The sequence below is a fragment of the Electrophorus electricus genome, chromosome 18 (assembly GCF_013358815.1).
Source record: "Electrophorus electricus isolate fEleEle1 chromosome 18, fEleEle1.pri, whole genome shotgun sequence".
In the NCBI taxonomy this organism is placed as follows: Eukaryota; Metazoa; Chordata; class Actinopteri; order Gymnotiformes; family Gymnotidae; genus Electrophorus; species Electrophorus electricus.
In genome coordinates, this window is record NC_049552.1 from 10481186 (window position 1) to 10494294 (window position 13109).

The 13109-nt window shown below is 42.6% G+C and overlaps 2 protein-coding genes across 3 annotated transcripts in view; both read right to left on the minus strand.

Moving 5' to 3' along the window:
- Positions 1-3048, minus strand: part of LOC113570062 (5'-AMP-activated protein kinase subunit gamma-2-like) — a 38205-nt gene extending 35157 nt beyond the window's left edge. The window contains exon 1 of the mRNA XM_026998252.2: positions 2546-3048. Coding sequence (XP_026854053.2) covers positions 2546-2632 — 87 coding nt within the window. The 5' untranslated portion in view covers positions 2633-3048. The remainder of the gene's footprint in view (positions 1-2545) is intronic.
- A 2867-nt stretch (positions 3049-5915) lies between these two features.
- Positions 5916-13109, minus strand: part of kmt2cb (lysine (K)-specific methyltransferase 2Cb) — an 81242-nt gene continuing 74048 nt past the window's right edge. For both annotated transcript variants that reach the window (XM_035536468.1, XM_026998326.2), the window contains 8 exons: positions 11886-13044; positions 11499-11635; positions 11217-11347; positions 9407-9578; positions 8771-8887; positions 8562-8635; positions 8198-8306; positions 5916-8070 (listed from right to left, as the gene is read on the minus strand). In XM_035536468.1, the coding sequence (XP_035392361.1) occupies positions 7978-8070; positions 8198-8306; positions 8562-8635; positions 8771-8887; positions 9407-9578; positions 11217-11347; positions 11499-11635; positions 11886-13044 (1992 nt within the window). In that variant the 3' untranslated portion in view covers positions 5916-7977. The remainder of the gene's footprint in view (positions 8071-8197; positions 8307-8561; positions 8636-8770; positions 8888-9406; positions 9579-11216; positions 11348-11498; positions 11636-11885; positions 13045-13109) is intronic.

Sequence of the window (13109 nt, forward strand, 5' to 3'; positions counted from 1 at the left end):
AGTGCAACACAGTACGCAAGACTTTTTTTTCCCCAGAGTTTCAAATAATTTCTCCTCCTACGCACCTGTGCAAAGGGAGGCAAAGTGTAGCGAACTATCATTACCCTTGGCACACATTACAGAGATGAGCATATTGGAGTGCCCATCAGGAAATACTCAAGATTTTTTCATTCAGATGTTTCCCCAGCTACTGCACTTGACAAGCATCTTTTCACAGACTACACATTCAGCCCTCCACGTTTTGCAGCTAAACTCTAACGGTCAATGTGCTAATGCAGCTCTTAAATGTCTGGTACCAAACATGAGGTAGCGTCTGCAGTAGCCACTGCATGCATTACTCAGTGCATTTGCAACTTGCCTGTTGGATGGGAGATCGGTGTGGCTGGCTTGGTTTGGAACGGTGTACTGCCAAGCTGCTCTATTTAGAGAGCATTTTGAGGTGGATGGCGCAACCCCACCATGATGCACGAGCTAGACATGCTTGTGTCCAGAACACCCATGCAGGTCAAAAGCATTTGGAGATGGCAGTAAAGAACACAAACGGAGCACAGAGCAGCTGAGCATAAACTCACACGAGGGCCGACACACGTTCAAACATCTGAAGTCATACATTTAACATCATGCACTTACACAGGAGGACTATGATTAATGCACTTAATGTTATTATTATAGCTGAAATTAGGTTGCCTTTGTTATCGTGTAAGCATCCGATTATAGCCATCTCTGCCATTATAGCGGTCTTACATAAGAAAGGACACAAAGCAAACACAGCATGGTCATCAAACAGAATATGGGACAAAGGTGAACGCTGTTTAATATATTCTGGGGAAGCATGTGGAAGATGGGTTGAAGGGTGATGGGAAACAATGAGCATCATAAATTGATCAGAAACGATTTTGCAAATGATAGTGTAAGCCACTTACATTTTTACAGACTCTACTTATGATATTCATGACATATTTTCCTGTTCACACTTAATTGTTCTCTGTCTTTCCCCCTATAAACTATGATTTTACCAATCAAAAATTAACACAGGATGCAATTTAGTAATGACTGGTGATTTTGTGCATGTTTAATTATTCAAGTACGCAGGGTCAGTAATAAGTGTTTATTTGGGAATATGAAATTCTAGCAGAGCGCTGCGGCTAAATTATTCCGCAAAGGTCCAGTGTCTAGGCCTCTTTACTTTAAAATGTTTCCTCCTCCAGTATGGAAAGCAGAAGAAAAGGAGGCAGGGGCGATTTGATTCAACAGAGAAAAAAGGTCTTAAATCCGTTCAGGGTTTCCAGTAATGAGGTAGCTGTGGCTTCAGTTTCGACCATTTGCAAAAACAAGATGTATTTCAGAAGCACTGTAGGGCCTCAATAGTAATATGGGCAAGATAGCGATACTTTGATGCGGAAGCTTTTCAAAAGTGAACAAAAATAGAGATATAAGATTGGTAGGAAGTAGCGACATAAGCATTTTAAATTAGAATGAGTCATCAGCTCCTTATATCCAATGTGAAGCCGCTGTACGGTTCAAAATCAAGTGAAATGTGCAGACATGTGCGGACTATTTCATAACGTATTACAAACATCCGCGAACTCTGTCAAAACTTTCTTTTTGCTGATAGTATTGTTATTACCTCTCACTATGAATATGCAAACGCGTATAGGCTTTACGGTATCCAGAAACGTATGGACTGCTTAAATCTCAACAGTCTCAAGCATAACAAAACGTGACCTTAGTTATTAAAAGGTCGGTGTGTCTGCGGAAGATTACACAAGCCTAGATGTTTTTAATAGTGACTATTAAACCTCGTGCCAGTGCTGTTCTTAGCCATAACTGGACTGGCTAACTGAGTGAGTATTTTAGAAAGCTATAGCTAGTTATAAAACTTGCGCACTTGGATGCGCCGTTTGATATTCTCAGTGTAGTGCGAACTAAGATCCATTCCAGTCCTAACAGCTGTTTGCTCAGCTTCTCCGTTTTTCTTTCTGTACACAACGACCGACTGAACGCAACTCAGCATGAACACGGCTGTAGCTAAACAATATAGCTACTTTCACCTCGCTGTAGCAAAGATTGCACTTTCGCAGTTATGTTTTGCTCATGTTAGCGTGGAACTTCAACACATCTAACGCACCTGGTGTAGTTTAAAATGGTAATTTACAATCACCGCACAATATGGTGCCGCCCTGATGTAATGTGTAACCGAAATCTTGATTTGCTATTTAGCGGGCTAGGTCATCCACTAAGTCAAAAGTAATTTAATCCTGCATCCTGCACGATTCCACCTTCGGAATAAGATAACTCCCGTGCAGGTGACTTAACTTGAAGAAAACACGAGTACTGTTTTCATATAAGTGTCGTTAAAAAAAGGAAATTAGCAGTGGAGATAGGAACCCTTTTGCAAAGATGTTAAAGGACCCGCAGACGGTATCGATTGCATGAACCCCGATAACACAGAACTTCCAGCAACACGCTACACTAACCTTAAAACGGACTCCTCGTGCGCATAAGCCGCGGCTGGAACACCAAGTTAGAAAGAAACTCAACTCACTGGCATGTTAAGTCGAAGTGCTCTTTTTTTCTTCGGATTCTTCTTCGAAGAGTCCTTTTTCTTGGTGTCCATCACAGTGCTTCCCATTGCCTCTTAAACTACTTTTGGTCCTTTTTTTCTATAAGTGCTCCGCGATCATTTGAGTCTTCGCAAGTAAGCGTCTGACAAACAGCTTTGTGATGCTGAATTTACGGAAGCATTACAAAATATTGCTACACTCCAAACCTTCAGTTCCTTGTCAAATTCGCTTTGCCATGGGGAATATCCGCATTCTCTCCGTCTGAAGCATTAACCGTTTATCCATCGAGAATGTTGCACACCCTTGTTACATCGTGACGCGTGCAACCTATCAAAAATGCACCAAAGCGAATTCTTGCTATAAAAATAACTAAGTGACGCACTGGGCGGTATGTCGCTTATCGAAAAGCAAAGCTGCTTATCAACGACTGTTGCTGCTTCGCCAGGTACGCGCAGTTTAGATACACCGAGAATCTGCGCATGCATGTTTCTAATGGGAGGGCTCACACGCGCCATAGTGGTGCTGCAGGCCCGTGTGCGTAGGCGCGTTTGGAAGCGGGACGTCAAAATATTAAATTATTCAATAATTCGCTATGGCGGCCTAATTATTTTCGATTTTCCATCATTTCTGAGAATTACTGGTGGCATTTAATTTTGCATTACCGCATCTGGTAGAATTTTGTATGACAGCTCCTGGCAGAAAAGCTCATTACTAAACTGAACTGACCCATTTTCCATTACGCTTAAAGTCTCGAGCGATAGCAGCCTGATAAGCCGCTCCTGCTCCTTTATTTTGTTCATGTATATAATATGTTTATATACTCTACTGCAATTGAGCGAATGGACAGAAATCAAGCTCTCTCTCTCTCTCGCTCTCTCTCTTTCTCACTTCATGTTACACAAAACGATAATAAAGCGTCATAAAAATAACTAGTGCTGTCCAAATTCATACAGATACAATCACACGTGTGCATGCATGCGCGCGCACACACAACACGCTCGTATGCCATTTGGCGCATACGGATGACGCGGGGCAGCATGACTCATCTCCTTCCCTTTAGCCCGCAGCTTTTTGTTGTTCTCTCGCTGCTATTATGGCATCTATCCACCCCCCCACCCCCCCCCCCCCCCCCCCGGAACACCCAAGCTCTATGTTTGAAAGTGCAGGATAGATGTAAGAAACAAATCTGCAGTAACCTAAATTATCCTCTCTGCGGGTTGCCTTAAGCTTCTAGATCTTCAATAAATTATGTTTATATTTCGCCATTGAATGAAGCTGCAGATTTCAATGTTCTCTGTTAAGCAGAAACACTGAGATTACTAACAGGAGTAACACACATGAACCATTTATGAGAACATGTTCCAAACACCCCACTCAAAGCTGGGACTGAAACAGGACATTTCTTCAATCACAGCTGGTTTCTCTTGCCTTCTGCCCACATGGTGACACCACTCTAAAAGAAGGCCATATTGATTCACGTAGCCATGACACTTAATACAAGTTATTGACTTTAAAATCATCCACCTGATTCAAATAAAACCATTTTTAAACGTTCCAAACGTTTTAAACGTTTAAACATGACTTTTTAATGTCCAACAGTGTATGAAGATGTCCTTGATAGTGAAAGGGGGAGTCACACCTTAAATTACTTAAACCGCTACACCGACAGTTACACTTTCTCACCAGCAGGTGGGGCACATGTGGCGTTGATTCCATACGAGGACCCTGAATTCCTCCGACTAACATGCATCATCTCTTTTATACCAGCTATATCTGTGATTTGACATTAAGCTATATTGTAAACAATGGTGAAGTTAAAGGCATTTATGAGCATGTTCTGATTTATTATAAAATATGCTCCATTACAGATAACCTGTTAAAATATATAACCTAATCCAAAGGATTACTGTACTATTACTATAAAGCCATTTAATCCAATATTTTCAAATACATGCGGAGTATTTGTTAGCCCATTAACTGCCGAAGAGTTTCAGAACATTGGTTCCCTACAGCTGTCCATAACATCTCCCTTATCCAGCAATACAACAACGCTGAGAAGACCCATTTAAAACTGGCTGACCCATTTCAAACAGGCTTCATCGGTGTAAACATCTCAGGTACAGAATACATTGGGATCGGCGAGAATAAAGTTCTTCATAGTAAATCGACATTAGAAATAATTTGATATCGATGTCTGTTTGAAATCTGCGATTTCTCGTCATTAAATGAATTAAATGAAAATTAATCAAGATAAACTTCACTTAACATGTACAAAGTATCAAACAAACACCATAATGACGAAAACAAATCCCGTGTTCACGATCAACAAACCTGTTAGCACTTAAATTGTCTATTGAGCGTCAATGAAAGCAAAGAAAGGAATAACTCGCAGCCGAAAGATCTCACAAATGTTTCCAGCCACAAACGGCAAGGGCATACAAAACGACCCAAAATGTATCCTGGTAAGAATACAACAGGTCGCGCACATCTCGGACCTTTGAATGATCGCATGCTAAGTTCTATGCTGATGCTGTTGCATTGGGTCAAGTCATGGGAACCGTTCACTTGATTAGCACCATTATAAAAGAAGAAAAAAGATAAAAAACGAACAAGTCATCCTTATTCAGTTGTAATCCTGCTAGTAATGACCATATTTTAAAAATGTACCAGTAATCGAATTACTGCATTCTGTCATTGCAAATGAATAATTATGAAAACGCAGTTACATATATTCCACAACCCTGATGATGTATCAAATCCAAAGTAATGCATGCTATAATAAACCAGTGAAAGTCCAACTGATCGCTCTTAAACGTCACAGATCCTTTTGTGTAGACGTACCGAGGCCCAGAGCCTCGACATTGAGAGATCCCGGAGATTTGGATGCTTTGCGTGGGCGTCTCAAAGCCAAGAACGCGCGCGTACACCACCACCCAGGTTTTAAACTTTGCGTTACTATGGCGACGGAAAAGGTTCTCCACGCCCTATCCGTGACTCGAAGCTTCGGCCAGGACTCAGCATGTCTGGTTCGCGTACTCCGTACCGATAAACACCCACTCACCCGCCGCTAGACTGCTTACGCACTATGCGTTATTTGGGTGGGATTAGTTCTGCATGCAGGTAGAGACGACTTCTGAACTACAACTAATTCTGACTCTACATTTTAAAATAAACTAATGTATGTCCTGTAATTTTACTATATTCTGTATATTCAAGATTACATTTAATGGTTATCATACTATTGTCATGGCATACAATAGAAATAAACAGATTTTGGGTGGTAAAAAAATTAAATTACTTTCTGTACCCTGTAACAAATGGCTAATTCAGACAATAAAGTCCTACAACCAATAATGATGTAAAATATTTTATTTTTCTGTAAATGTTCCTAAATTCAGTTCCTTGAATACCAAACCCTATAATCGCTCTGTGTACTTCAAAAGGATTCATTTTCCAAAACATTTGAGACTACTATACAAGGGGGCGCACCACCAGGAGAAATGTTGATGTAATTTACAAGACAAGTAAAATATTCATGAAACAAAACAATTTTGTTACAGATGTTCATTGAGGGAAAAATATATACAACTGACTCTGTTTGAAAAATCCATGCCCTGTACAACTGGTATTCTAACCTGTAAATTTATTTATTGGGAAGTTGTGTACAGAAAAAAAGAAGAAAATACTAGGCTTGAAACAAAGCATGTGAAATGCAAATATCAGGTATTATTTAGGCTACAAAATGAACTGCGCGCTTTTGACAAACATTTACCTTTTAATCAATAAAATTATTCATATTGAATATATACATTTCTTTTCTAAAAGTCACCCCAACTTTCTCATGATTTTTTAACAAGTACATGAACTGGCTAGAGCTTATCCGACTGAAACTAACATTTTTAACTGTTATAACCCAATAATTAAACTGGACACAGAAGATTTATACAAAAAACCCAGACCAAAAAAAAAAAAATCTACTTGTGCCTATTCTGGTTAAAGTCATGATTATTTTTATGTGGGTGGTTTAAAATTAATTGAGCTGTTGTCCTCAACTATAACCAGATTTCTTTTAAATGCCTTTATACGGTTGCATGATATTTTTCAACTTGCAGATCAGTTTATCATTAACAGCCTCTTACCAAAAAGCTAAATGCAAATCACATTTTTAAAAAATCAGTTTTTCAAGTGGTCAGAATGAATGTGTCAATCACAAAGAGTCACTACAATACCATACTCTAAGTAAAGAGAAAATACTTTCTTGTGAATTATTGAAATTACTTTGCAATTCTGTACAGAATAGTAATTTAAAATAACCTCTGAAACAGTTATAATGGCGCATCGTTATTAAATATTTTTTAAAAGAAGAAGAGAAAATGAAAACAAGCACATGTAAACACCCAAACATCAAACTGAATAAGGTAGTATTTGGTCAATCATTCCAATATTTTTCCTTATTTACAATTTATTTACAAATGTAACAGAATCTCTTCAAACTGCGGGCAATATTCGCAGTCTTGTATCGTTTTTGTCTGTTTGCGTTTTTCTTTTTTTCTTTTTTTTTTTTTAAATTTGCACCTTTTTTACATTTTAAAAATAGGCCCACTCACTCAGTCATACAGTAATAAATACAAAACAACTTTTCTTTTCTTACACAAAACAACAAGAGAAACCTAGGATAAAACTGACTCATGGAATCAAGTATTTAAAATTTCTTTTTGTGAGTTTTGTCTGTTTTCTTTTTTTTAGTGCAAGTTACTTTTCCCTTTGCGGAAGTCAATTCCGTACATTCTTCTTTCAGTGATGTTCTACATTGATTAGTACTGTACAGTCTCCACCAATAACGTCAAACGAATGGGCCCGCCCTCTCTTTCAACCAATAAGGCATATCCGGCACAGTGCTCGCTCTCCCTCCTCATTCGCTGGTGAAATCTGCCTCAGACGTTCTACCCCTTTCTCTCTCTCTCACTCACACACACACCGCCTCGGCACACACATATACACACACACACACACACACACCTCAGCACACACACACTCACATGGCACATGCAGGTAACTGAACCTTCTCCTTTCAAGTCCAGAGAACGATGCAAATGGCTGTAACACAATGGCGCAATTGCGTTTGTGTTTTCCTCTTGATTTTGCACATTACAAAAAAAATAAATTAATTTAAAAAAAAAAAAAGAAAATAAAAAAAAAAACCAAAATAAAAAAACAACAAAACCCCCCACCCCACCCCCCACAAAACACCTTAAAACATAGATCGTTCAGCAGTGTCATTAATAGGCCATGAAAGCTACAGGCTTTCTTCTTGCCACTGACAAACTTTAAATTTTGCAGTTAGTCTTCAGCACCTTGGTCTGCTCAGGACTCTTGGCACCTGTGAGTTAGAGAACATGTGCGTCGCTCCTCTTCAGTTCAGCCACTTGCGGCAGTTGGCTGTGCCACAAAGGCACGGAATCTTGTTCTGGCTGTCCACCGGCCCCAGTTTGTAATTGTAGCACAGCTTAAATAACACACACACACACACAGGCACGCAAGCCAGGATAAGTTATGAACATAAAAAAAAAGAAAATAAAAAGGATGCTGTTATAATGGATTAGCAGATGCACCCATTGAATACAAACACTTACCTCTTCTCCTTTTTCAATCCTACGACTGGAGCTGATGATGATTTTATAGCCACGTTCAAAGGTCACTACTTCTGCCACACAATTTGGTGAGCAAGAATGATTGATGTACCTACACACATACAACACACATATTTATATGTAATCAAGTCAAACGAATGATCAGTTTAGGTTATCTACCAGCTTGAATACGCATTCAACACCTGTTTATACCTACTGCATACTACTTAACAATACTGTTGCTGCATTTATGTGAATGGTGAAGAAAACAGCATACATCTACATCAGTACCATTTCCATAAACTACTGTGTGTTGTCACAGAGCCTCTACAGGCTCAGATCAATAAACATTGCAATTGGTATTTACCTCGCTGGGCTTCCAGAACAAGTAGCGTCAATGACCGAATCGCTGTCGATCCGGAACATGAATGCTGTCCGGTTCTGAGAGAGTGTGTGAGAGAGAGAGAGAGAAATTGTGTTTGTGTGTGTGTGAGAGAGAGAGAAAATCAGTCTGGGTGCAGTCTGTTGGACACTGTGTGGTGATGATGGCTTGGCCCTGGGAAAGGCAGACAGTACCTTGGCCTTGTACTGCAGCTCCTTCCGCAAGGCCACTTCGTTGCGGAGGACATGCCCAAGGTACTCAATAACCATAGTTTGCTTCTCGATGTCTCGTGCAGCAAACAGTCCAAGGCCCTGCAGACACATGACTCACTCAATGCCCAGAGAATGCATTTCTCCAGCTTAGGGGTTCAGCCCAGTGAGCAATTCTGCAGAGTTTGTGCTTATGTTATTGATCTTTTTTCCTGTTTTGGGACTTTTTATTACTGTTTTTTAAAATTATTAATACTTTCAATACTATATGTGTTTGAATTGATTGATGTGATGTAAGGTGACCTTGAGTGCCATGAAAGGCACCAATAAATACAACATATAATAATAATTATATATATATATTTTTTAGATGTGTTTCTGTGAACTGTGTGGTAGCTGATGGAACAATCATAAAAAGGCTCCACTGTTTTTGTAGTCTTCTTTACCTGACTGATGTACAGATTACCTGCATCTGCCTGACTGAAGTATAAGAATTCTATGAAAATAAACCTTTTTTTAATGCAATTGCACCTATACTGAACACCGAAATAAAAAGCTGAGAAAGATGGACACTTTAGGCACTGTGGCGAGGCTATCACAATTCTTTGTGGTTGGGCGCACCTGGATACGGGAGTGAGCCAGGTAGACATTGCTCTTCCATTCGCTGGTCAGCCGGCGATACTGAGACGACTTGGAGTGCACGAAGTGTTTACTGTGAGTTGGGCCGCCCTCAGCCACAGCCGAGTTTTGGATGACGCAGGAGGGCTTGTTCCACACAGAGAGGATCTTTGGCCTGCGTATGATGCAGGTGTGTGTGTTTGTGTTTGAGGGTGCGCACATATGAAAGATAGAGAGAGAGAGAGAGAGAGAGAGGAGAGATTGCGAAGATAGGATACATAAAAGGACAGAAAACACAATGCTCATGTCTGACTTGAAAGATTTGAAATGAATCTATGCTGAACAATACTGCCTGATGAGGAATGGCGAAAACTGATAAATGGATAAATACAAATTATTTTTGCCTGCAACATTAGCTGAATCTACTGCATATATCGACAATGCTCTTGCTAGAAAGCCTGAATGTTGCTGAAAGCAAACTAAATAAATAACACTATCCTTTTACTGAATAAATAACATTATTCCATTTTGCGAAACAGTCTTCTGTTCCAGTAGTTAGGTTCAGTTTCAAATTAGTTTCGGTTTGACACAGATGAACCTGTTCTGCAAGATTTCCTTCCCCTTCTCCAAACTTTTAAAGGGGACCTACTATGGTTTTCTGGGTTTCCCCTTTCTTTTAGGGTGTTATATAGCCTTTTTGTGCATGTAACAAAGGCCAATGTACAGTGAGTAACTCTCTTCCCGACAAACTACACGTCAGATATGTGAAACTCCTAAATTTATTTTCTTCAAGATGATGCAATCTTGTAAAACTTTGCATATTGCCCACCTACTGGCAAGCTTGGTATGTCCTCACACAAGGAATAGCAAGTACTGGAGGCTGGGAAGAGTTTGTAGCCAAGTGGAGAAAATGCTGTGCTCTGTGTTGTGACAGGAAACCTCCTTTTTAGGCTCTGCCAAAGGTACAACCACTAAGAAGTCAGTAGTCGAAATTTATTTTTACCACCTTTCCAATTAATTTACTGTGTGCCTGGCACTTCATGGAGGACTGCTTCAAAAACCGTGCATAGCTCAAATGCTGGATTTTCGCATTTCTTACTCCTAAAGCAGAGGGCAGTTAAAACATTGTGTGGCCCAATGGAAGATTCAGGTTCAGAACCTGAGTTGTGAAAAGTGTGCATCACTAGATCACTAGATGTCAGAACAGAGTACAAGTGTGGAGGTGGATTTATGATTACAAGATGTTAACATTACGGTCACAATCCACTGTTGCGTGACCTTGAACAGCTTGGAAACCACCAGACACTGAAATGCTGAAGTGAAATGAAAACATATTGTGCCCAAAAAGAAACATATAGATATAGACATATATATGTGTTACCCTACAGAAAAGCATGCCAAGTCAGTCTAAACCTTCTTCACTCATACATTTGACATTTTATCATCACCACTAAACCTAACAAATAATCATTTGTCGAGCAGTCTGCAGACTCCAAGAAGGGCAGAATATGTAGGGGCATATCTGCTTTGACAGTTGACCAGTCGGAACAGAGTGGGCAAGCTGACCAATCAGAGTAGACTGGGCTCCTTAAAGCCACAGGAGCGCAAACAGAGCATTTGACACAGAAGGTGAATCGAGAGTGTTTTTGGAAAACCGAAGCATGTTAATCTATTGTCCTTTACAAAAACATTTTTGAACAATGAAAATAAGCATAATAGGTCATCTTTAAATGCCTAATTCTTTCCCATTATTAACAGACCTTTTCTGGAAGACAGTGTTAACTCTGAGGTCAGAGGTCACTGAAAAACTGACCTCTCACTCTGTGGGTAGCTCCTTAGCTCAGACCGAGCGCTCCCCGAGGGGTTGATGGACAGAGGGAGTTCCAACATCAGGTTCCGCCCATAACGGAACCGGTACCTAGAACAGGCCTCTATGCCTGGCAGCTACGGAACAATCATGAGACGACAACGCAAGATTTTACGACATGGCAAGTAAAATCAATCAATTAGTATTAGATTACAAAGCGAGAAAATTATAGTGTGTGCATGATGCATGATATGATAGTGAACGATAGCGACATTGTACTGTAATTACCGATTCGGCGATGCGGGCAACGGCGGGTACGGTGAGGCCGAACAGATCCTCGCCTTTCAGGTAGATGGGAAAGAGACGCAGCATGCCTGTCTTAGCTCTCCTCTCCGCCACTGAGATCAGCACCTTGTCCCACACCCCTGTACAGCACACAACCGGACACACCATGTGAGAACAAGACCCCAGCCACACAGCCAGGCTGCTTTTCAAATGAATATCAAATGATTCGCACAAATGTTTGGGCGAGTTATACTTGGTAAGATGTTTTTACTTAGCTATTTATTAGCTATCCTTGAGAAGGAGCACAGGAAATCAAAAAAAGATAACTCCTCTTTACAAGAGAACAGTGTATCCATCAGAGGCCTACAGGCCCCCGGCCCTATACCATACCTTTAGCCGTGGTGTCGGTGAGCAGGAGGTCTTCGTAGCCACTCTCTACTACGCGGATGGTGAACTCGGGCCGGCCCTGTTGCTCTTCCACAGAGCAGATGTAGCGGCAGCGTCGTTGGCTGTGCCGCATGCTCCAGTAGAGGCGGCTGGCCTCATAGCCCGGTGGGAAAATGGCGCTGGCTGAGTGGAAAGCAGGCAGCAAGGCAGCTGGCAGCTGGCCCATGGCGTGGAAGAGCAGGCTACCCACCCGGAAGGTGTGGCCCAGTTCAGGCCTCTGCACGGCGGCAGCGAGCAGCCGCAGCTCGTCCCGCTGCACGTAGACGCGGCGGAAGACAGAGAAGCAGCGCAGCTGCTGGTCCAGGTGCGGGCCGGCGGAGGCGGCGCCAGCCCCCCGTGGCCGGTGCTGGTGGCACAGCATGGTCTTATCCTTGAAGAAAGTGCAGCCGGCCTGCAGCGCGCAGGTGAAATGGTAGACGTTCAGGCAGCGGAGGCGGTGGCAGCCACTGGTGGCACCCAGGCGCTGGCAGAAGGCACAGGCCACGGTCTGGCCCCTCTGCCGCGCCAGTTCCACGTTGATGAGGGCGCCCGCTTGCGTCTCGTACACCTCCGATGACCACAGTGCGCAGTTCAGGTGCACCCATGTGTCCAGGTCCAGGTTGAGGAGACGGGCAGGTCCGTCCGTCAGCCCGTCGCCCTCCTGCTGGCAGAAGCAGCAGCGGCGACGGTCGCGTGCGCCCGGACATGGCCGCAGCGACGAGCACAGCTGCTGCAGGAGCTCCTCTACGGCTTCTTCGGGTGCTGCTGAGCCGCTCTTGGGCACCACCACTTGGACGGTCCACCTGCGCCAGCGGAGGCCCTTCCAGCGCTTCCCATGGGGCCAGGGCCGGTCGTCGGCCATGAGGCTCTGCGAGCGGGGCTTCAGCTTCACCGTCACTCGGAGATGCGCCTCAGCTTCAGGCTCCACTTTGGGTGGCGCCTCAGCGGGCTGAGTGGGGCCCGGAGAGATCACGTTGGGTGGAGGCGGGGAAGGAGGCGCCAGCTTGGGCTGGAGCTGAGCCAGACAGTGCACGTCCAGAGAGGACATGTTGTTGTTGTACTTGTGCTGGGCTTTGGACGGACTCACCTTGACAGTACTGTCTGCGAGAAGGGCCACAGATGCCTGCAAACACACACCGACATCATGGGGCAAGATAACCAGGGTACTTCAGTCCAACAGGTGTTTTG